Source organism: Molossus molossus, unplaced genomic scaffold (assembly GCF_014108415.1).
Source record: "Molossus molossus isolate mMolMol1 unplaced genomic scaffold, mMolMol1.p scaffold_m16_p_1, whole genome shotgun sequence".
NCBI classification, from domain to species: domain Eukaryota; kingdom Metazoa; phylum Chordata; class Mammalia; order Chiroptera; family Molossidae; genus Molossus; species Molossus molossus.
This window is the reverse complement of record NW_023425344.1, coordinates 81,396,286-81,418,973: the sequence shown is the minus strand read 5'-3', so window position 1 is coordinate 81,418,973 and position 22,688 is coordinate 81,396,286. Positions and strand designations below refer to the sequence as shown.

At 34.0% G+C, this 22,688-nt stretch overlaps 1 protein-coding gene across 1 annotated transcript in view; it reads left to right on the top strand.

The window, feature by feature from the left end:
• TACR3 (tachykinin receptor 3) overlaps nt 1-22,688 on the top strand; it is a 69,785-nt gene that overhangs the window by 23,412 nt on the left and 23,685 nt on the right. The window contains exon 3 of the mRNA XM_036277794.1: nt 1,446-1,596. Coding sequence (XP_036133687.1) covers nt 1,446-1,596 — 151 coding nt within the window. The remainder of the gene's footprint in view (nt 1-1,445; nt 1,597-22,688) is intronic.

The following is a 22,688-nucleotide window of genomic DNA, read 5'->3' as shown; positions in this document are numbered from 1 at the left end:
AGAGAGGGGAAGGGGGGAATCAGTTGGGGGGGAGAGAAACATCTGTAACAAAAATAAATTAATTAATCAAGTAAAAAATAAAAAAATAAAGAAGCCTGGTTGAAGGGAAGTGTAGTCCTGGTAGGTTCTTGGTTGTGTTCTTTTGTTTTACCATTAAATAAATTTAAACACTAGGTTATAAAGAAAATAAGAATGTTATATGATGGAATTTGACATTTCATATTTTGGACCCACCTTAAAAAGTAAAAGATGAAATATTGCCATTTGTGACAATATGGATGAATCTTGAGAATATCATGCTAAGTGAAATGAGTCATAGAGGGAAAATTCAAGAACAATATGATTTAACTTATGTGGGATGTAAAACTGAAAGCAACAAATGAACAAACAAGACAAAGAAACAAACAAAATCATAGACACAGACAATAGTATGGTGCTTACCAGAGGGAAAGGAGGGTGGAGGAAGGTAATAAAGGGTAAAGGGGGGTCAAATACATGGTGATGGAAGGAAATGTCCATCTATACCAATTATGTATTATACTTGAAACCCATATAATTTTATTAACCAATGTCAACCCAATAAATTTAATTTAAAATTTCTTAAAAAGAAAAGCAAATGGAAAAAATTGTGCAATTTATTTGCATTTGGTTTTTTTATTCTGATTATTTAAATTTTATTACAATATAATTCTTATTTAGTGACCAATTTTCCCTTTAAAAATAACAAATAATACAAATGTAATGATCATTTTTAAAGCAGTCATTTTATCAAACTCTGTTCTACCAAGAGTCCAGATTTTTAATGAACATTAGAAGCTTTTATTAAAGAAAAAGCAAGCAACTGTTATTAAACTGTTTTCTATCCATTTATTTCAAATATGCATCATATCATGGGAATATATAGAAGTTTTACAATGGACAGGAGAGAATATCTGTCTATTGATTTGTTTATTCTGTCCCATCCCTTTTCGTCTGATGACACATTTAATTAGCTCAGCAATTACCAAGTAGAAGAAAGTCATTTACACTGAACCTCTAAGCAAGGTTGTGGGGATGGGGGCAGGTGTAGTTTAAATGAACACTGCAGCTTAGCTATGTCTTTGTGTATAAAGACTGACAAAGATCAACTGGTAGTTTTTGGACAACTGTAGGTGGCAATAGCATGGGATATTGATGGATCTGTGAAATGAGGACACAGAGAGTGTGGAAATACAGGGTGTCCCCAAAAATGTATACACACAAAATTGTAGATTCTATTACATTTTGAGTATGAAATGTATTTTAATTAACACTGCCTTTATGATCATTCAAAGTATGTATACATGTTTTGGGACACCCTGTATTCTTTAGCATTTTCAATTATGCTTTAAAATGAAATGAATTCAAAGTCCCACTATTTTATCTGAATATGTTCTTCAGCATGTGTGTTTTGTTTTTTATTTCAGGTACCATATTATTGTCATTATACTGGTGTACTGTTTCCCATTGCTCATCATGGGCATCACATATACCATTGTTGGAATCACTCTCTGGGGAGGAGAGATCCCAGGAGATACCTGTGATAAGTATCATGAGCAGCTAAAGGCTAAAAGAAAGGTACTGTTCTATATAATTTTCCAAGCATTTGTGTAAATCGTGGCAAATCAGTATGAGAGAAAACCTACTTATTGCCTTTAATACTGTATAATATGATTTCATGCTTTGCTTATACTTTTACTTGTCTTGTTTTCTTTCTTTTCATCCAATTTTTCTTTTACTTCTTTTTTATATTCTATAAGCCAATAGGCATGTGCAATTTCATTCTGTTATACAAGTCACTTCCCTACAGAAAGACATTTTTATTACCCTGTTCAGAGTATTCTCATTTACTCCACAAGAAACTTCTAAAATTTCACTTTCAGTGGAGTCCCAGTTTACAATATTTTTGCAGTTCTAGCTATCTTTGTCCTTTATTGAACAGAATGCATCTGATTAACTCTATAGTCTTCCAGAAGCTTCTTTGATCCCAAGAATGGCATCTTTCTTAGTATGTGCTATAATTTTCTAATATCCATTTATCTATCCCACCTTCTCTCCCTTCCGAAAACTTTCCTCACCCCCTCTCTCTGCCCCCATCTGGTTTCTGCATAGCCATCATGTATGTATGATTAAAAGATTAGAGTTGCATGAAAATGAACACACAACAACACAAAATATATGGGATGCAGAGAAAGCAGTTCTGAGAGGGAAGTTCATAACACTACAGGCTTACCTCAAGAAACAAGAAAAATATCTAATAGACTATCTAACCTCATAACTTAAAGAACTGAAAACCAAACAAAAAGAAAACCCCACAGCAAGTAGAAGGAAGAAAATAGTAAAGATCAGAGCACAAATAAATGACATAGAGTCCCCCCCAAAAAAATAGTTCAAAGGATCAATGAAACAAAGAGCGGTTTTTCGAAAAGGTAAAAAGATTGATGGACCCTTAGCTAGACTCACCAAGAAACAAAGAGAGAGAACCCACGTACACAAAATCAGAAATGAAAGAGGAGACGTAACAACTGACACCACAGAAATACAAAGATTGTTAACAACTACTATGTACAATTATATGGCAACAAATTGGACAATCTAAGCAAAATGGACAAATTTCTAGAATCACGCAGTCTCTGAAAACTGGACCGGGAAGAGATAGAAAACTTGAACACACCTATAACAACTAAGGAAATTGAGGTAATCAAGACTCTCCCAGCAAACAAAAGCCCAGGCCCAGATGGCTTCACAGGGGAGATTTACCGAACATCCAAAAAAGAAATGACATCCATTCTCCTCAAACTATTTCAAAAAATTCAAGAAGAAGGAAGACTTCCAAACTTGTTTTATGAGGCCACCATAATTCCAAAACCAGAAAACTGCACTACAAAAAAAGAAAACTACAGGCCAATACTCCTGATAAACACAGATGACAAAATCCTGAACAAAAGACTATCAAATCAAATCCAGCAATACATCAAAAAAATTATTTACCATGACAAAGTGGGATTCATCCCAGGGATGCAAGCAAGGCTGGTACAATATTCTCAAATCAATAAATGTGATACACCACATAAATAAAATGAAGAATAAAAACCACATGATCATATCAATAGATACTGAAAAGGCATTCGACAAAATCCAGCATCCATTTCTGATAAAAACGCTCAGCAATGTGGGAATAGAGGGATCATATCTAGACATAATAAAGGCCAAATATGAAAGACCTACAGCCAACATCATACTCAATGGGTAAAAACTAAAAGCATTTCCCTTAAGAACAGAAACAAGACAAGGATGCCCACTTTTGCCACTCTTATTTAACATAGTACTGGAAGGCTAAGCCACAGCAATCAGACAGGAAGAACAAATAAAAGGGATCCAAATTCGAAAGGAGGAAGTGAAACTGTCATTATTCACAGATGACATGATACTATATGTAGAAAACCCCAAAGACTTCATCAAAAATTTACTAGACTTAATAAATGAATTTGGCAAAGTAGCAGGATACAAAATGAACGTCATGGTAAAGAAATGGCATTCTTATACACAAATGAAGAACTCACAGAAAGAGAAACTAAGAAAACAATCCCATTTCCATTGCGGCAAAAAAATTAAGATACCTAGGAATAAACTTAACCCAAGAAATAAAGGACATATTTGCAGAAAACTACAGGACATTGAAAAAAGAAATAGAGGAAGATATATAAAAGGGGAAGCACATACCCTATTCATGGATTGGAAGAATTAACATCATTAAAATGTCCATACTACCCAAAGCGATCTATAGATTCAGTGCAATCCCCATCAAAATACCAATGACATATTTCAAAGAACTAGAACAAATACTGCAAAAGTTCATATGGAATAAAAAAAAAACCCTTATTAGCCACAGCAATCTTGAAAAAAAAGGACAAAGTAGGTGGGATCACAATACCAGATATCAGGTTATACTACAAAGCTACTGTAATCAAAACAGCCTGGTACTGGCAGAAGAATGGGCATATAGACCAGTGGAACAGAACAGAGAACCCAGAAATGGACCCAAGAAATTATGCCCAATTAATATTTGACAAAGAAGGCAAGAGCATACAATGGAGTAAAGACAGCTTCTGTAATAAATGTTATTGGGAAAATTGGACAGCTACATGCAAAAAAATGAAACTAGACCAACATCTTACACCATACACAAGAATAAACTCAAAGTGGATAAAAGACTTAAATATGACCCGTGAATCCATAAAAATCCTAGAAGGAAATGTAGGCAACAAAATTTCAGACATCATATGCAGCAGAATTTTCACTGATACATCACCTAAGGCAACAGAAACAAAGGAGAAAATGAACACATGGGACTACTTCAAATTAAAAAGCTTCTGCACAACAAAAGAAACAACCATCAAAATGGAAAGGCAACTCACTGTATGGGAGAGCATCATTGCCAATGACACATCAGATAAGGGGTTAATTTCCAATATATATAGAGTGCATATACAACTCAACAAAAGGAAGACAAAGAACCCAATTAAAAAATGGGCAGAGGACCTAAATAGACACCTCTCCAAACAGGACACACAAATAGCTCAGAGACATATGAAGAAATGCTCAACATCACTAATCATCAGAGAGATGCAAATTAAAATGACTATGAGGTATTACCTCACACCTGTCAGAATGGCTGCCATCACAAATCATCAAACAACAAGTGTTAGTGAGGGTGTGGAGAAAATGGGACTCTAATACACTCCTGGTGGAAATGTAGACTGGTGCAGCCTCTATGGAAAACAATATGGTGTTGACTCAAAAATTTAAAAATTGAACTGACATTTACCCAGTGATCCCACTTCTAGGAATATACCCTAAGAAGCCTGAAACACCAATCGGCACTATTTACAATCGCTAAGATCTGGAAACAGCCCAAGTGCCCATCAGTAGACGAATGGATCAAAAAGCAGTGGTACATATACACAATGGAGTACTACGCAGCGGTAAGAAAGAAAGATCTCTTATCCTTTGAGACGACATGGAGGGACCTGGAAAGTGTCATCCTAAGCAAAACAAGCCAAACAGAGAAAGACAAGTATCATATGATCTCACTTATTTGTGGAATATAATGAACATAACATTCTGAGGAATGGGGTAGTCCCCAGAGACGTGGAAGTGGGGTACAGACTGACAATCCCCAGAAGAGGGGGTGGTGGGAGAGAGATAAACCACAGAACTTACATGCATGTGTGCATGAAAAATGGCCATGGACAACAAAGCTGGGGACAGGGCAGGAAGGGAAGGGGAGAGGGGAATCAGTGGGGGAAAAGGAGTAACATCTGTAACAAAAATAAATAAATAATTTTTTTAAAAAAAAGATGACAGTTGCATTAATACTCTTCTACAACTTATTGGGTGACATTATAGAGCCTATTTCTGAACATTAACATTAAAGAACAAATCCTCTAAAATTACTATACTGACATTTTACTAGGATTTTAATTAAGATTTTATTCAGACTACCATTGTGTGACTCAGTGAGGGAGATTTTTGATAAATTTGTAGAGTTAAAAAGAATCACAGCCATCTTCCTCCCTATTCCTCGCTCGATTGATGTGTGCCTCATGTAAATCTGAAAGGATTTTTCAAGGATAGGAGAGTCATGCTAATTATGCCAATTATTATTTATTCTATTTATGGTTCATTTATTTATTTAACTACAAACTACATGGGTACTTGCCTTTAAAAAAACCCAACAGTTTTAAAATCCCTTACCTTCAAACAACAACAATCAATCAGGTTTTTAAAATCTAATGTAGAATATGGATTCCATTTTAGCACTCATATGTTTTTCCTCTCTTATTGACAAATAATGGTAGACGAGACTTGTGTTTGGTTAACAATTTATTACGATCTCTAGTTTGTTAAAACAAATATATTTCCACATCAAATATATATATATATATATTTTTTCATTTCTCTTTTAATAAAACACCTTAAAATGAAATGCACAAATGACAAAATGCTTTTGGCATCTAACAAAGAATCCTAAAACTAGTACTTCAATAACTTTGTCATCTTAAGTGAACAGTTTTCTCTTTCTCTTTTTTAATTTCAACCCTCATTTTGAAACATCTTGCTCATATTGAAAGATACTCTTAGGGGAGATATTTTCTCATAGCTATGATAGGCATCATCACATTAAATAACTGATGTAATGTTCTATGTATTATAGAATAATTTCTGCCTTTCTATTACTACTAGTTTCCTGTCTTTTGTTTCTTATTGGTTTAGGTATCTCTCTCTCTCTCTCTCTCTCTCTCTCTCTCTCTCTCTCTCTCTCTTTTAACTGTTTTCCACTGTTCACACCCGGAACAATTAAAATAAGTCTAATAATTGTAGATTATAGTATTTTTCTTCAGATACATGTAATATTATTCTAGCAAAAAAATAAAAATGAATGTTCCTTTTTATTTTTGCATTGAGTCCCAGAGGGAACAAAAGCAAGAGGGAATATTCTGCCTTTGCTCTACATAACTGATGGAAGTAAGGCATGAATATTTCCTTCTGATTTTATTACTCTAGAATTTTAAAGTACAAATATCAATTTAAATTCAGGGTGTGACCCCTCTAGAATATTTCAAAAGATTAACACATTTAGCCCTGGCCGGTTTGGTTCAGCGGTTAGACCGTCGGCCTGCGGTCCTGAGAGACCCGGGTTCGGTTCCCGCTAAGGGCGCGTATCTCAGTTGCAGTTTGTCCCCGGCCCTGGTCGGTGGTGCAGGTGGCAGCCACTCGATGTGTTCCTTTCACATCGATGTTTCTCTCTCTCTCTCTGTTCCTCTCTCTCCCTCCCACTCTACCTGAACAAAAAATGGAAAAATGTCCTCAGGTGAGGATAAAAAAAAAAAAAAAAAAAAGATTAACACATTTACATTTTTCAATCCATATGTCTTTCTATCAGATTGTGTTCTAGATTAAAATAATACAAAATGACATTTATGTTATGGACTTCTTGTAATCAGTTACCTAATCCTTAGATTTCCTTCACAGTCGCTTATTAGTATAACTATGAGCATCTCAAAAGTAACATTCAATTTTTTCTAAAAATTTCAAATTATAGTTAGCTCTTCTCTTATTTTTTTAAAATCTGAAATTAAAATATTGTTCAGTATGGTTTGGAATAGAGTTATTCCTAGTAATCATGCTACATTTATATTTTAATATGTCTACTTAGGGCAAAGATATAAATCCTACCCTGATGACTCATTTAATTATATACTCTCTCCCAGAAAATACATCTTTGAAAATACAAATTTGACTTCAGAGATAAGAGAGTATTGATTACAACAGTGCAAATTTATTCTGACTGTTGGGACAAACAACAACTCCATGAACAATGCTGAAACAACCTCCTAGCAATAAACAATAATGAGTGTTGATTAAGCTCTGAATATACATGAACTATAATAAATAAAAATTTGAGACAAATCACTGAGAAAATCTTTGCACTATTGAACATTGCTTTCATTTCTCTTTTTCCCACAATCTTTAAGAATTGTACTTAATTTCAAACCCTGTAGATTAAATTCTTCAAAGAACAGCCAGTAGAAATAAATATGTCTAAGTTATATAGAATTTAGCATGTCTAAAAAGTAAACTAATATGAAATATTCAGATCATTAACAATCCCCACTTGATCCTTCCATATGTCCTGTCTACATATGTATTCAATGTGAAAATAATACTACTGGGTCTAGCCAGCACCAAATATTAAAAAGACTAAATATGAGTCTTGATACATAAATTAACACCTCTAGAAATTTTTTTTTATTATAAAAATTAGGCTGTTGAACCTCAACATCAGTATTGAAATTCTATGGCTCCAAACAGCTTACTAAACTCTAGGAGGCAATCTGTAGAATGGACCAACATTTGAGTCACGTGTATAGGACTAGACTTCCAAAACAATGTTAGCAAGTACATTAATAAACTTTCTTATAGCCTGGCTAGTGTGGCTCAGTGGTTGATTTTCAACCCATGCACCAAGAGGTTGCCGGTTCGATTTCCAGTCAGGGCACATGCCAGGTTACGGGCAGATCCCCTGTGGGGGGATGCAAGAGGTGGCCAGTTGATGTTCTCTCTAATGGATGTTTCTATCTCTCTCTCCCTCTCACTTTCTCTCTCTCTGGAAATCAATAAAAAAAAATTTTTTAACTTTCTTATATAATGTATTTTATAATTCCAAAGCACTTTGAATACCTCATAGCACAACCAAACATATCCTCAATTTACAGCAAATGTTCTAGGTTTTAAAATTCTGTATGTTATGCATGCATTGGCTTTAAATATGTCTATTTAAATATGCATGTTGAATTAATAATGTCCCTTTAATATAACAAAGTGGTTAACTTAAACGATGCCCATACTTTACATAAGAATATCTTCCCCCAGTAGCAAAATATAAAATATCAATTAGTATCACACAATCACCAAGTCCTTTACAAAGTTAGTGCTTTTTAGTGTGTGTGGTAATTGCTTAATATTTTTTGCCAACACTCTCCTTCAGGAAATCTGTAAGTGTAGGGTTGATTTAAAATGCATTTGTAGTTCAAAAAAAATGTGTTCTAGAATGATTGATCTTATCAAAACCTAAAGTTTCAAGAATCCCTTGCCTTATTGCTATTCTGGATTAAAATAAAATGCAGTGTAAGGAAGAAATAAGTAAAGAGTGCTAATAGATCTCATACTTAGGATGTTTTGATAAAATAAATCAAATGTGCTCTTTAATTTTTTTCAGTCTTTTATTCAATTTTCATGTATTTATGTTGAGAAAAAAATTGCATTGTTCAGTGAGAAAGCAAATTACAAATAATATTTCTATTTTATTATTTTTTTTTCTTTATTGATTTTTAGACAGAGAGGAAGGGAGAGGGAGAGAGAGAAAGAAACATCAATAAGAGAGAACATCGACTGGATGCCTCCTGCATGCCCCCACTGGGGCTTTGGCCCCAAACCTGGGCATGATCCCTGACCGGGAATCAAACCATCAGCCTCTTGGTGCATGGGTCAACACTCAATTACTGAGCCACACCTGCTGGGCATCTTGTAATAATGGTTTCTTTAAAAACTGAATACACTTATATGAAAACTCTGATAAACATATTTTCCAAATTATTACCCTGCTTATAGTAAGAAATATGATTTCAGTAGACATTAATGAGAATTTTAATTTATTTTATACTTCTACATTGTTAACACATTGTGGAAATAAATTGCTGAAAATAAATACATAACTATATAAATTTAAGAACATAAAAAAAAATTACAAAAAACACCCTTGTTTTACCTGTTTTTACAAAAATATGTAATTAATCTTTATAGAAAAGTCCCTAAGATTTTGAATGCTGAGTCAAGAGATACACAAGTCAAATGTTTAATCATATAACCAGATTCCTTTAAAAATATTGTACCATTTTATTATGTACTTAATATTATTTAAGATTTAAAATTCTCAATAAATCCACTATTACAGTATTGTTGTTTAAAAACCTATTTTTCAGTCTAACAGGTCATATTTTATACCTCTCTATCTTGTTGGTGTTTCACATGCTTGACATCTACATAACAATTGTTCATGGATGTCCATTATTTAGTGAATTTTAAATTATTTTATAAAATATTTTAGTAGTGTATTTCTTTGTAATTTCCTATCTCTGACATGTACTGAGAATTGTGACTTGTATTATTTCAAAATCTCAAAATAATACACATTAAATCTGTACTATTTCATTTATAAGTTAAAAGAAAAGGTTATATAAAATCTAGCCACTATATAATTTTAACTAATTTATTTTTGTTACAGATGTTTCTTCTTTTCTCCCCTTGACACCCTCCTCCTGTTCCCACCCTGCCCCCTGCTACATTGTTGTTTATGTCCATTGGTTATGCTTATATGCGTAAATTCTTCAGTTTATCTCTTCCCTTCTGCCTCCCCCACCTCTTCCTCTGCAGTTTGTCAGTCTGAACCCTGCTTCTATGTCTCTGGGTCTATTTTGTTCATCACCTTATTTTTTTCATTATATTCCACAAATAAGTGAGATCATGTGATACTTGTCTTTCTCTGACTGGCTTATTTCACTTAGTATAATACTCTCCAGGTCCCTCCATGTCATCTCAAAGGATACAAGATCTTTCTTTCTTACAGCTGCATAGTACTCCATTGTGTATATGTACCACCGCTTTTTTATTCACTCATCTATTTATGGACACTTGGGCTGTGGAAAAGGAACCCACTATATGGGAGAGCATAATTGCCAACAATACATCAGATAAGGGGTTAATTTACAAAATATATAGAGTACTCATACAACTCAACAAAAGGAAGACAAAGAATCCAATTAAAAAATGGGCAGAGGACCTAAACAAACACCTGTCCAAACAGGACATATAAATGGCCAAGGGACATATGAAAAAATGCTGAACGTCATTAATCATCAGAGAGATGCAAATTAAAATGACTATGAGGTATCACCTCACATCTACCAGAAAGGCTGCCATCAACAAATCATCAAACAAGTGCTGACAAAGACGTGGAGAAACGAGGACTCTAGTACACTGCTGGTGGGGATGCAGACTGGAGCAGCCAGTATGGAAAACAATAAGGTGTTTCCTCAAAAAATTAAAAATTGAACTGACATTTACCCAGTGATTCCACTTCTAGAAATATATCCTAAGAAGCCTGAAACATCAATCAGAAAGAATATATGTACCCCCATGTTCATAGCAGCACTATTTACAATTGCTAAGATCTGGAAATGGCCCAAGTGTCCATCAATAGATGAGTGGATAATTTTTTCAGTCTTGACAATATCATCTTGTTTCCTAAATATCTAGAAGTAAACCACACATGTTGAATCATAAGTTATTGAATACTTATTTGAGTTAGAATCTTATCTATAATTAGCTGATCTGGCTCAGTGGCTAGAGCGTCGGCCTGCAGACCAATGAGCTGTGGGTTTGATTCAGGTCAAGGGCATGTACCTCAGTCACCGTTTTTCCCTTGCCCTGGTCGGGTCGTGCGGAGGCAACCAGTCAATGTGGCACTATCACACCGATGTTTCTCTCTGTCTCTCTCTCTCCCTCCTTCCCACTCTATCTGATGATAAATAGAAAAGTATTCTCTTGTGAGAAATGAAAATAATAAATAAATAAATAAATAAATAATGTAAGTGCACAAGTTTGTATATAATGCAGTGTGATTTACTTATTTATGTGTCCCTCTTCATTTCCATGCCTTTATGACACATTTCCACTTATTTCATGCATCTTTCCCCAATAATTTGTCATAATAATATTATTTATATTATTAATCATAAAACTATATATTCCTTTAAAACTGTTTTTGTATTTTAAAAATACATATCTTGTGTATTCTACTTTCTTTTCAAAATATGTGTTATTATGCAGGTGTAAAAACTAATATTTTAGTAGTAGATTTCCTAGGGAAATGAAAATCAAGAACCATAGAATACATTTGGAAGTTTCTGTCATATCTCACAACCTATCTCCTCAATAAAGAAACATATTGTAAGCACTTTTATATAGAAATTTATGATTATTTACCAACTATTTTTCATGAAGATATTTTGAGAAGAGTATATTTTTGCAGATAAATCAATAAACACTTTAGAACATATATGTTTTTTATATTTCTGAAATTATGTAAATATTTTAACCCATTAGGATATGATAAAAAATATATCCAGTTGGGTCTTTCATAGCCCCATTGTCTTAAAGGAAAAGAACTAAATCAAAACAAAGTGAAAAAAGCACCTGCAATTCATGATAAGTATGAATAACATTATTATTAAAGACTTCTAATTAAAACACCGAAGCTTAAAGAAATATCAGCCATTTGTTCCCTCTTGCTAACGTGGCTCCACTCGGGCTGTACCTGCAGTCAGGAGCGCCTGCTACATCTGAGCTGTTCATTGATTGCAAATGCCATTTGCTTTAAATCCCTCCATTAAATCTCTTCCAAGCTCTGTGTGTGTGACAGTAGATGGGAAACATTTTGAAAGGCTAAAAAGTTCCTGTGTGATTTTTAACAGTCGTACTTGAAAACTAGAAGTGTTTATTCCTTTTCAAAAAATAAGAAAAAATAACACTTTAGAAGGAAATATCTGCTGTCTCTAAGTGCTTGCAATCACTTGAGATGGTTTCTGTATGGATTACCCATTAATGTTTCTTATTCCACAATTACAGGTGCAGGGAAAATTGGAACCAAGTTCAGGCATCATGAGTTTCTGGCAGGAAAATGAAGCTGGGCATATAAAACCTATAACAAGTGCTACAATTCTCAGTACTTCAGGACACATGTTTATACACACAGACACACACAAATAGTACCAATTTTTGTACCAAGACTTCATAAAATTTCTAAATAGATAGATTAAATTGAATCACACTCTTCTAGTGGCTTACTAATGTTTGTTTGTTATTTAAAACTTAGATCCATCTGAAGTTAATTTATTTAAGCTATGGGATGAGACTTCAGTTTATTTTCTAGGTGCTTCCTGTTTTTACCTACCACCATTTATTAAGTAACCCATTTTCTCCAACATGAGCTTAAAAATCTCACAGTTGTCATTCTAATGTCTCAAACATATTTGAGACTCAGTCAGCACTTTCTATTCTGTGTCTATAACCTATCTGGCTGTTATTCATGCATTATCACCACCCTGATTAAATTAATAAAGTTTTATAATGTATTTTAATATCTATTAGGGCAACTCTCTACCCTTATTTACTCTTTATTTTTCCAGAATTTTCTTAGATATTCTTACTTGTTTATTTTTACATGTAAAATTTATAAAAATTATTTTGTCTCATTAAAATGTATTTTTATTTATGAAATTTGATTATATTTATTAACTCTGAGAGAACTGGGCAATAAATATTTAGTAAGGGAAATTGAAATGGGTTGAGGAGTGGATAAATGAATGGCAGTCCTTTATATACACAGGCAATTGAACATAGAGACCGCAAGCAGACTTTTAGTAGATGTGCAAGTTCAAATGCTGGCTCTGGCACATACCTTTGGTAATATAACCTATCTGAACCTCAGAGAAGTTATAATCTATAAAATGAAATTAAAATAATAATACATACCCATGTAGTTGTATGGAGATTAAATGAGGCAATACATGTCAAACATTTCAAAAAGTATCTAGCATATAGAACTGATCTCAGTAAATAGTAGTTATTACTCAAGGCAATTTATTGGGATATGTATGCCAGTATTGTGAAGATCGGAGAGGATCATGTGATAGAAAGTAAACAGTTATTAAATTGGTCATTTATCTTTTTAAACATCATATCGATCTACATTTATAGTGAGTCATAGTTTGCAAATAACTCCCACATATATATTATTTACTTCTCCAATATCTATGTAAATATTTTTTGTCTTACAGAAAAAGAAAACTGATTCTCAAACTTACAAAATTAATAAGTGGCAGAACTTGGACGTGAATTCTGGACAAAAGATTTTAGAGTTGTGTTCTTTTAGAGAACTAGTTCAAAGGACCAGGTTTCAGAATAATATTTATATCTGAGTATATGTTGCCTTATACAAGATACTTTCTCATCTGTTGTCTGCACTGATCTTCACACTACCCCTGGGAAGTAGGCCTGGGGGAAATTGTTTGTCTCCATTTAACAAATTAGGAAACTGAAGCTCTGGGAAGTTTCCAAACTCATACAGCTGGTAACTATGCAAGTCGATTCAGTCCTGTGGAATGCAAGACTACCATTCTTTTCGTTACATTAACTGCAAAGAACTGGTGGCTACCCTTAGCCAGTCTCTCATCATTAAATTCCCCTGCCCATTATTCCATTATGCATCCTGACTTACCCTAGAATAGTCCTGCCCAATGGAAATTTCTGCAATAATGAAAATGGTCCATATCAGGACTGTTCAATGTGGTAGCCATTAGCCACATGTAGCTAAATACTGAAATACAATTTCTTTTCTTGAAAATTTTTGACGAAGGTTAATCGAGATAATGTTTGTGTTGACATGTCTCGTACCTCATAAACATGCTCATAAACATGTACTTTTGATCTGCACTTTTGTCTTTTGTTGAGACAAAAATAAACCTAATTATGATCACCAATAATATGAATAATGCTTGTGATAGCTCTCTAAAAGCAACTAGCATTTATTGTGCCAATTACTATGTCAGACACTTGATTTAGGTGTGTTAAGTAGATCAGTTCAATTCTGACGAGCGCATGAGAGAGGCACTTTTGTTATTTTCATTTTGCAGCTGAAGAAAGAGTCATTGAATGGGTTAAGTAACAGCGTATCTATTAAATGATAGAGTCAGTATTTGAATCTAGAATGTCTGACTAGAGAATGTGGTCTCTACCTCTATCATATGGATCATTTCTGAACTTTGCTCAGGAGTGCAGGTAGGGAAGTAAATAACATAAAGTAATTCTTAGTTATTTTTCTGTTTGTGTAATTACCAATAGTACAATTGAATTATATTATTGTATTATTTATTTACATATTCTGAGTTTAAAAGCTTTTGTATATTAAACTAATGAAAGCAGGCAATGTTTTTAAAAAAAAAAAAAAAACACTGATCCTCTCGTATCAGCAGTCAACTTAAAATTTATTTCCAATACCAAAAATCAACTTAAAAATTAATTCTTAAAAAAATTATTCATCAGGAAACTAGGACTGCATGCAATTACCAAAATGAGGAAATACCTATTTTAATATGTAAAAACATGTACTAATATAAAGTCTGTTTTTGATTATTAAAAATTGCAAATAAGCTTAGTTTGTTTTAGTTCAAATGAGTTTTTTTTTAACATAATAAAGCTTCCTTTAATACATACTGAATAAAAGCAATACATAAAAGCCCTTAACAAATTCTCCTTAGTTAATATAACACCCTAAAGCATATGGATATTAATTCATGATTTTGCCACCACTAAAACAATTTCCCAATAACTACATTGTCAATGCCAAATATCAGAAGACAAATATAAATATAATTGTTTTTTGTGTTTAGAGAAAATCTAAACTTGTTAAGCCTAATGAGCACAATATTTTGTGTTTGCCTGAGAACATTATCTTGTGGAATCACCACTTTTCCCTGGGTTCAGTCTTATTTGCAAAATGAGAAGATTGAACTAGATTACCTCTAAGTTCACTTCCAACTGTAGCTATCTATGATAGAGATTCAGCAAATGTTTATTCAACATCTGTTGTGTACCAGGCATTGTGCACGAGGGATTTTACTTAAGCCTTATAAAATCTTATGAAAATAATATATTTCAGGTCAGAAATTAGTGGGCCAAGCTCATAGGAAATTTTCTAATGGGTCCTGAACAGCTTTTGTTTAGAACCAAAATTTTCCCTCATACCTTTGTTCCCACACAAGTAACCAGTCACCTACATTATACTGTTTACAAGTCATGGACCGAGCAGAAGGGTAGGATGGGCAGACCCACACTCAAGGTCATAAAACTCCCTCCACTCAAAAATAAAATGTATTCTTCTTTTAATGTATGACTTTAGTTCCTGTGCTTCTGTCTCTCTAGTCTCAGACACCCCTCCATCTCCTTCTTTTCCTACCCCTAGCCCTATCTGCTTGGGGGTGTCAGTGGGAAGAAATTGCCCCCTTACACCTCTTGAGTTCTTATGGCTAGACTAATTGACACAAGACAGATTGAGAAAAAAACAATTCCATACATATGGGAGATGATAAAATTGATACTCAGGGAGTGACCAAAAAGTAGAAATACTTTATATCTTTTTACACAAAGAAACAATAATTTGTGAGGATTTGATAGGACAAAAATACTTAGGTTTGGGTGATCATTAGTGAGGAATCAAAGTAAACTTTGGGCTTGGGTCATAAATTAGTAAAAAAGCAACAAGGTTTATTTATATAGGCTTCTTGGTGTTCAGAACTAGTTCAGAATCTGTGGTGAAAGAGTACCAATTCTATAGCCTTTTATAGCACAAAGTCTATATATTATTTTATGTTATATTCACAGTAATGCTCTGGGATAAATAGGAAAGGTATTACCTCACTTGAGAGATACATAAGCAAACAGCTGAAGCTAGGGAAGGTAAAGGTGAAAACAAGGGATCAATTGAAAAACTTTTAAAAAAATCATCAGTGTGTGGCAACTGATTAGATACAAACACTTAGGGAGAAGAAATGAAAAATTCTATTTAAAGACTCAGTTACTGAGAAAATGAGGACACAGTTAACAAGAAATGGGGAGCCCGTGAGAACATACAGCAGTTCTGATGAAGAAGATGAATGCACTTTAGGAGCGTACAGCCAGGTGGAAATGATGTGTCTGCGGCTGGAGGGATCGTCCAGCAGGGGGAACACTTTCTAACGCTGATGAGGATGGCAGATGACGTTGTTACTGCAGGAAACATTGCACACTTCTGTAACCTATGAGACGGTGTTATGCCAACTCATTCTGTACTCTGATTAGAAATTTTCCTAACAATATTCCATTACACCCTCTGAATGAGATCATAGTGAATATAGGCACACATCTATTGGGTATCATTATCCCTAACACCTCTGCTCACCTCTCATGTTTCCTCCTCCCAGTCTCCACACCCCCAACATCTGGGAGCCCAAGTCAGAGGAACAGAGGAAAATGCTTTTGCCACAACTGCCAGTTTCTATTTATTTTATTATTTCTACCTTTATTATTTCTAATTTTGTAATAAAACTTTCAACTAGTGCAGAAACATCCACTGATAGCACTGTTCCTCTTTAGTAGGGGCTACCAATTAATAACAGGTTAATAAAATATTGTTCGAAAAAAAGGTGAGTTGCTAGCTGAAAAGTCATGCAACTAGACAGTGGATACCGCCTGTCTTCTATTCCTATTCCATTTTGCATGTTATTTATATGGTCTGTGTTAGCTTCTGACCATTTGTCAGTGGGAGATGCATTTGTAGCATGTTATTCAGCATCATGATTATTAGTGCTGACTCATCTTCACATACTTTCTCCAGTTTCTATCTTGGATGACCCCATTTATTCAGAAAGAACCAACTTAGGGAAATCTGTGGCCAAAAAATAAAGAAAATGCAATTAAGCTAACCCTAAAACAAAGAGCTTAAAAAAAATCACCAGGCTTTTTTTTTTTTTTTTTTTTTTTTTTAATGATTTAACTAAAGATAGAAATTATCTCGTTTAAATTCACAGTAAATAAGCTACCATGGATCTGTGTTACTTTATTCACTTAGAAACAAGTGTCCAGTAGAATTATAAAATCTGGATGTATTTTCCTTCAGATGCTCAATTTTTTAAATCAATTATCTGTATTTATAATAAGACCATACGCCTAAGCATTGTTAGTCACATGTGTTATCTCATGTAGTAGCCTCATTAACACTCTGAGATATTATTGTGCTTATCTAATTAATGATGTAATCAAGGCTTAGAGAGTTTAGTTTGCTTAACATTATGTTTCAAGTAAGTGGAGGTATCTGGTTTGGATCCCAACCTAACACTGAAGTGAAAGAAATAACCCATTGCCTTTTTATATCCTTTAATAGAGTTAAGGTATATTATAGATAATGTCAATAAAAGAGGTAAAAAAAGGGGGGGCGGAAATAACTTACAATATCAGCATTCTATCACTTTTTTCTTTTTCTACAATGTATACTCAATGCATAAAATTTAAGAAACTATGGTCCTTTTATTAACTAAATTCCTCTCATTCTGCTGTCCATATAAGTCACAGTACATCTCACCCCCTTCAATGATCTATGAACAATTCACTCATAATAGAATAATCTATTTTTATATTTTCATTTAATGCTAAAATGATTCCATATGGAATCTCTTACCTGGAAACAGATTGGACTTTGTTCTTAAATGTATCATTTTCTTTGTTTATGAGCTTTCAGTGCAGCTTTCGGACAAGGTTTTTGTCAGAATTTATTTCAGTGTTTCCCACTTCTTATCTGATATATTGCCCCAGACTTTTGTCTCTTCCCTAAGACTAATGCCCACTTCTACATGTTATCCATAGTCTCCTATATTATTTTGCTTAAGTAGTTTTTAATTTAAACTTAAATTGTTTAAACTAGCCTATGTGTGAATACATGAAGTAGTTAGATCCACAATAATATATTATCTAATAACCATTACCATTATTCATTTTAAAATTAAACCTCCTTTAATAATAAGTTCAAGTACTGTTAGAATTTACAAAAAAAGAAAACAAAAAAAATAAGGTAGTTTAAGAGTTAAATTAAATGTTCATACAAAATGTGGGGCATTTTATCACAGGTAAATTCTTAGCTCTGCTGCAGAGTACTGAGCAAGCAAAGTGCTTTCCTCACCATGGTGTCCTCAGTGCCTAGCATTATGCCTTCTGGGTGCATAGATGGATGAATGTATAAATGAATAAACAAATGGATAAATGAATGAAAAAATAAGGTTTTCTGAATCAGCTGCTTTCTCATTTTATACATGAAATATATGTGCAGTTATGTGATGTGTCTTGGTAAAGGTCAAAAATCATTAAAAGGGAGAGCCAGATCCAGAATTTAAGCTTCCTGAGTTGTGACCTGGTACTCTGCCCCTTGTCCCTGCACACATAGGAAAGATTGCAATGTGAATCTTCAGGTCAAGGTGAATTGTTCGGGAGTATATGAATAATCTCAGGTTTAAAAATGACGTTTACTTATCTGTTGCTGAATGAATTAAGCTGTTCTTGAAAATTTTCCTTATTTCATTAAATAAAAAGATTTCTTCATCCTGCCACCAGAACAATATATAAGATTCTTTCTATTATATAGATTCTTGATATAGCATTCCAGTAAATGAAAAACATTCTAAGCAAAACGTTTATATTATGCATATGCTACTCATTGTAAAATTCCAAACTTCCTTAACATTAAATTATGCTGGGGGGAAAAAGCCTTCTTCTATAGAGGAGAAAACTACTTCAGTGTTGTGTAGGACTAACAGAATTAGTATCAAATATAAACTGCCTGGACAAATAAAACAGATTTCCGGATGACAGATAGCATGTAGAGTAGAGTAGAGTAGAGTAGAGTAGAGTAGAGTAGAGTAGAGTAGAGTAGAGTAGAGTAGAGTAGAGTAGAGTATACTCTTAGACTTTAGCATTGCAAATCTCCATAGCATATTTACTAGCCTAACAAATATTTCCACAAGCCTTCCATTCTGCTCCAGGCCCTAGTTGATTACATCTGCTATAAATCTTTTTCCTAAAAATATCCTTTCCAAACACCCAAAGAATACTCACAGGACAGGCTTTTCTTTCTCAGTGCCCCTGGTTGACAGCTAGGACACAGGAATTGACATAGCCAAGGGCTCTCTCTGCTGGAAGTAACTAGTCAAATATACCAGCTTAAGTTTGCTATTTCAGTTACAGAAGCAGGTATGTGAATCACAGTGTGTGTATATGACTCACCATGCTTAAGCAGCAGAATACAAATAAAAGTTACAATTCATGATATCTGCCACATATGATTTAGAAGTGGAAGGGGTGATGAGGTGGGGGAAGGTGGAAAAAAGAGCCTATTAGTTTGTTAGAGATGTTATAGCCAAATACCACAGACTAAATGCATAAAACAGAAATGTATCTTCCTGCAGTTCTCGAGGATTGAAAATCAATGTGTCAGCCGGGCTGTTTTCTTCAATCTCTCTCCCTGTCTTGTAGATGATCGCGTTCTTCCAGTGTCTTCATGTGGTCTCCCCTCATGTTTGTCTTCATCCTAGTCTCCTTGTCTTATTAGGACGCCAGTCTTATTAAATTAAGGTCCACTCATATGACCTCATTATAACTCAGTTAGCCCCTTAAAAACCTATCTCCAGAGACAGTCACATTCTGAAGTACTAGAGGGTTAGGACGTTAACATATAAATTTTAGGGGGACAATTCAACCCATAACAAAACCATTATTTAAGATTTTTAGAAATGGATCCCTCTGATTTCTAGTAGCTTCCTGGCACCAAGGAGGATTTCGGCTCTGAGTTCCTCAGCAAGTGTGAGTGATTCTAGTGAGGTGCTAGGGTAGTGTTCCCCTCCACCCCATTCTTACAGCTCAGCCTTTAGCTGAGAGGAAAGTGAGGAAGCTAATTCTCTGTTTGTTTGACTTGAATATTTTCTTTTTTTTTCCCCTCAATCCTAGTTGGCAGTTTGCTGTTGAGCCCTTATCACTTTCACTTCTACTCTCTTTCTTCATTCTTGCCTTAGAGAAAACAGTTTCTATTAAAATTATTCCACCTTTCCACTTTTACATAATCTTTGCAACAATGGACAACATCATCTTTTAAAGTGCCTAGTATGACATCTGCCTCCCCCATAGTGTTCCATTTTATACACGTACCACAGCTCTTTTATCCACTCATCTACTGATGGACACTTGGGCTGTTTCCAGATCTTAGCTATTGTAAATAGTGCTGCTATAAACATGGGGGTACATATATTCTTTCTGATTGGTGTTTCGGGCTTCTTAGGGTATATTCCTAGAAGTGGAATCACTGGGTCAAATGGAAGTTCAATTTTTAATTTTTTGAGAAAACACCATATTAGTTTCCATAGTGGCTGCACCAGTCTGCATTCCCACCAGCAGTGTACTAGAGTCCCCTTTTCTCCACACCCTCACCAATACTTGTTGTTTGATGATTTGTTGATGGCAGCCATTCTGACACGTGTGAGGTGACAGAGCATTGTTTCAATTTGCATCTCTCTGATGATTACTGATGTTGAGCATTTTTTCATGTCTCTTGGCCCTTTGTATGTCCTATTTGGAGATGTGTCTAATTAGGTCTTCTACCCATTTTTAATAGGATTTTGTCTACCTTTTGTGGAGTTGTATGAGTGATCTCTATATTTTTTAAATTAACCCCTTATCTGATGTATCATTGGCAGTTATGCTCTCCCATACAGTGGGTTCCCTTTCCATTTTGATGCTTGTTTCTTTCACTGTGCAGAAGCTTTAGAGTTTGATGTAGTCCCATGTATTAATTTTTTCCTTTGTTTCTCTTGCCTTAGGTATTGTATCAGTGAAAATTCTGCTGTGTGTGATGTCTGAAATCTTGTTGCCTACATTTTCTTCTAGGATTTTTATGAATTTACAAGTCACATTTAAGTCTTTTATACATTTTGAGTTTATTCTTGTGTATGGTGTAAGTTGGAGGTCTAGTTTCATTTTTTTGCATGTAGCTATCCAATTTTCCCATCATTTATTAAAGAGGCTGTCTTTACTCCACTGTATGTTCTTGCCACCTTTATCAAATATTAATTGAGCATAACATTTTGGGTCAACTTCTGGGTTCTTTGTTCTGTTCCATTGTTCTATGTGCCTGTTTTTGTGCCAGTACCAGGCTATTTTGATTGGAGTGGCTTTGCAGTATAACCTGATATCCGGTATTGTGATCCCTCCTACTTTGTTCTTCTTTTTCAAGATTGCTGTGGCTATTCAGGGCCTTTTTTGGTTCTATATAAACTTTTGGAGTGTTTGTTCAGGTTCTGTGAAATATGTCATTGGTATTTTAATGGGGATTGCATTGAATCTGTAGATTACTTTGGGTAGTATGGACATTTTAATTATGTTAATTCTTCTAATCCATGAACAAAGTATATGTTTCCACTTTTTTATATCTTCCTCAATTTCTTTTTTCAATGTGCTATAGTTTTCTGTGAAGAAGTCCTTTACTTCTTTGGTAAGTTTATTCCTAGGTATCTTAATTTTTTTTGTTACAATGGTAAATAAGATTGTTTTTTTAGTTTCTTTTTCTGTGTGTTCATTATTGGTGTAAAAAATGCCAATGAATTCTAGGCGTTAATTTTGTATCCTGCTATTTTGCCAAATTTATTTATTAAACAGTTTTTTGATGGAGTCTTTAGAGCTATCTATCTACAATATCATGTCATTTGCAAATAATGACAGTTTTACTTGTTCCTTTCCAATTTGGATCTTTTATTTTTTCTTCATGTCTGATTGCTTTGGCTAAGACTTCCAGTACTATGAAATAAGAGTGGCAAAAGTGGGCATCCCTGTCTTGTGCCTGTTTTTAAGGAAAATGCTTTTAATTTTTGCCCATTGAGTATGATGTTGGCTGTAGGACTGTCATAAATGCCCTTTATTATGTAGAGATATGATCCTTCTATTTCTACTTTGCTCAGAATTTTTATCTAAAATGAATGCTGTATTTTGTCAAATGCATTTTCAGCATTTATTGATATTTTTCATTTTGTTTATGTGGTATATCACATTTATCAAAATACAAATATTGTACCAGTCTTGCATCCCTGGGATAAATCCCACTTGGTTGTGGTGTATAATTGTTTTAAATATATTGCTGATTTGATTTGCTAAGATTTGTTGAGGATTTTAGCATTTATGTTTATTAGGGATATTGGCCTGTAGTTTTCTTTCTTTGTAGGGTTTTTATCTGGTTTTGGGATTAGGATTATGCTGGCCTCATAAAAAGAGTTTAGAAGTCTTTTTTTTTTTTTAATTTTTTTTTTTTTGTTTATTGATTTTTAGAGAAAGAGGAAGGGAAAGGGAGAGAGATAAAAACATCAATAAGAGAAAACATTGATTGGCCACCTCCTACATGTCCCCCACTGGGGATTGGGCCCACA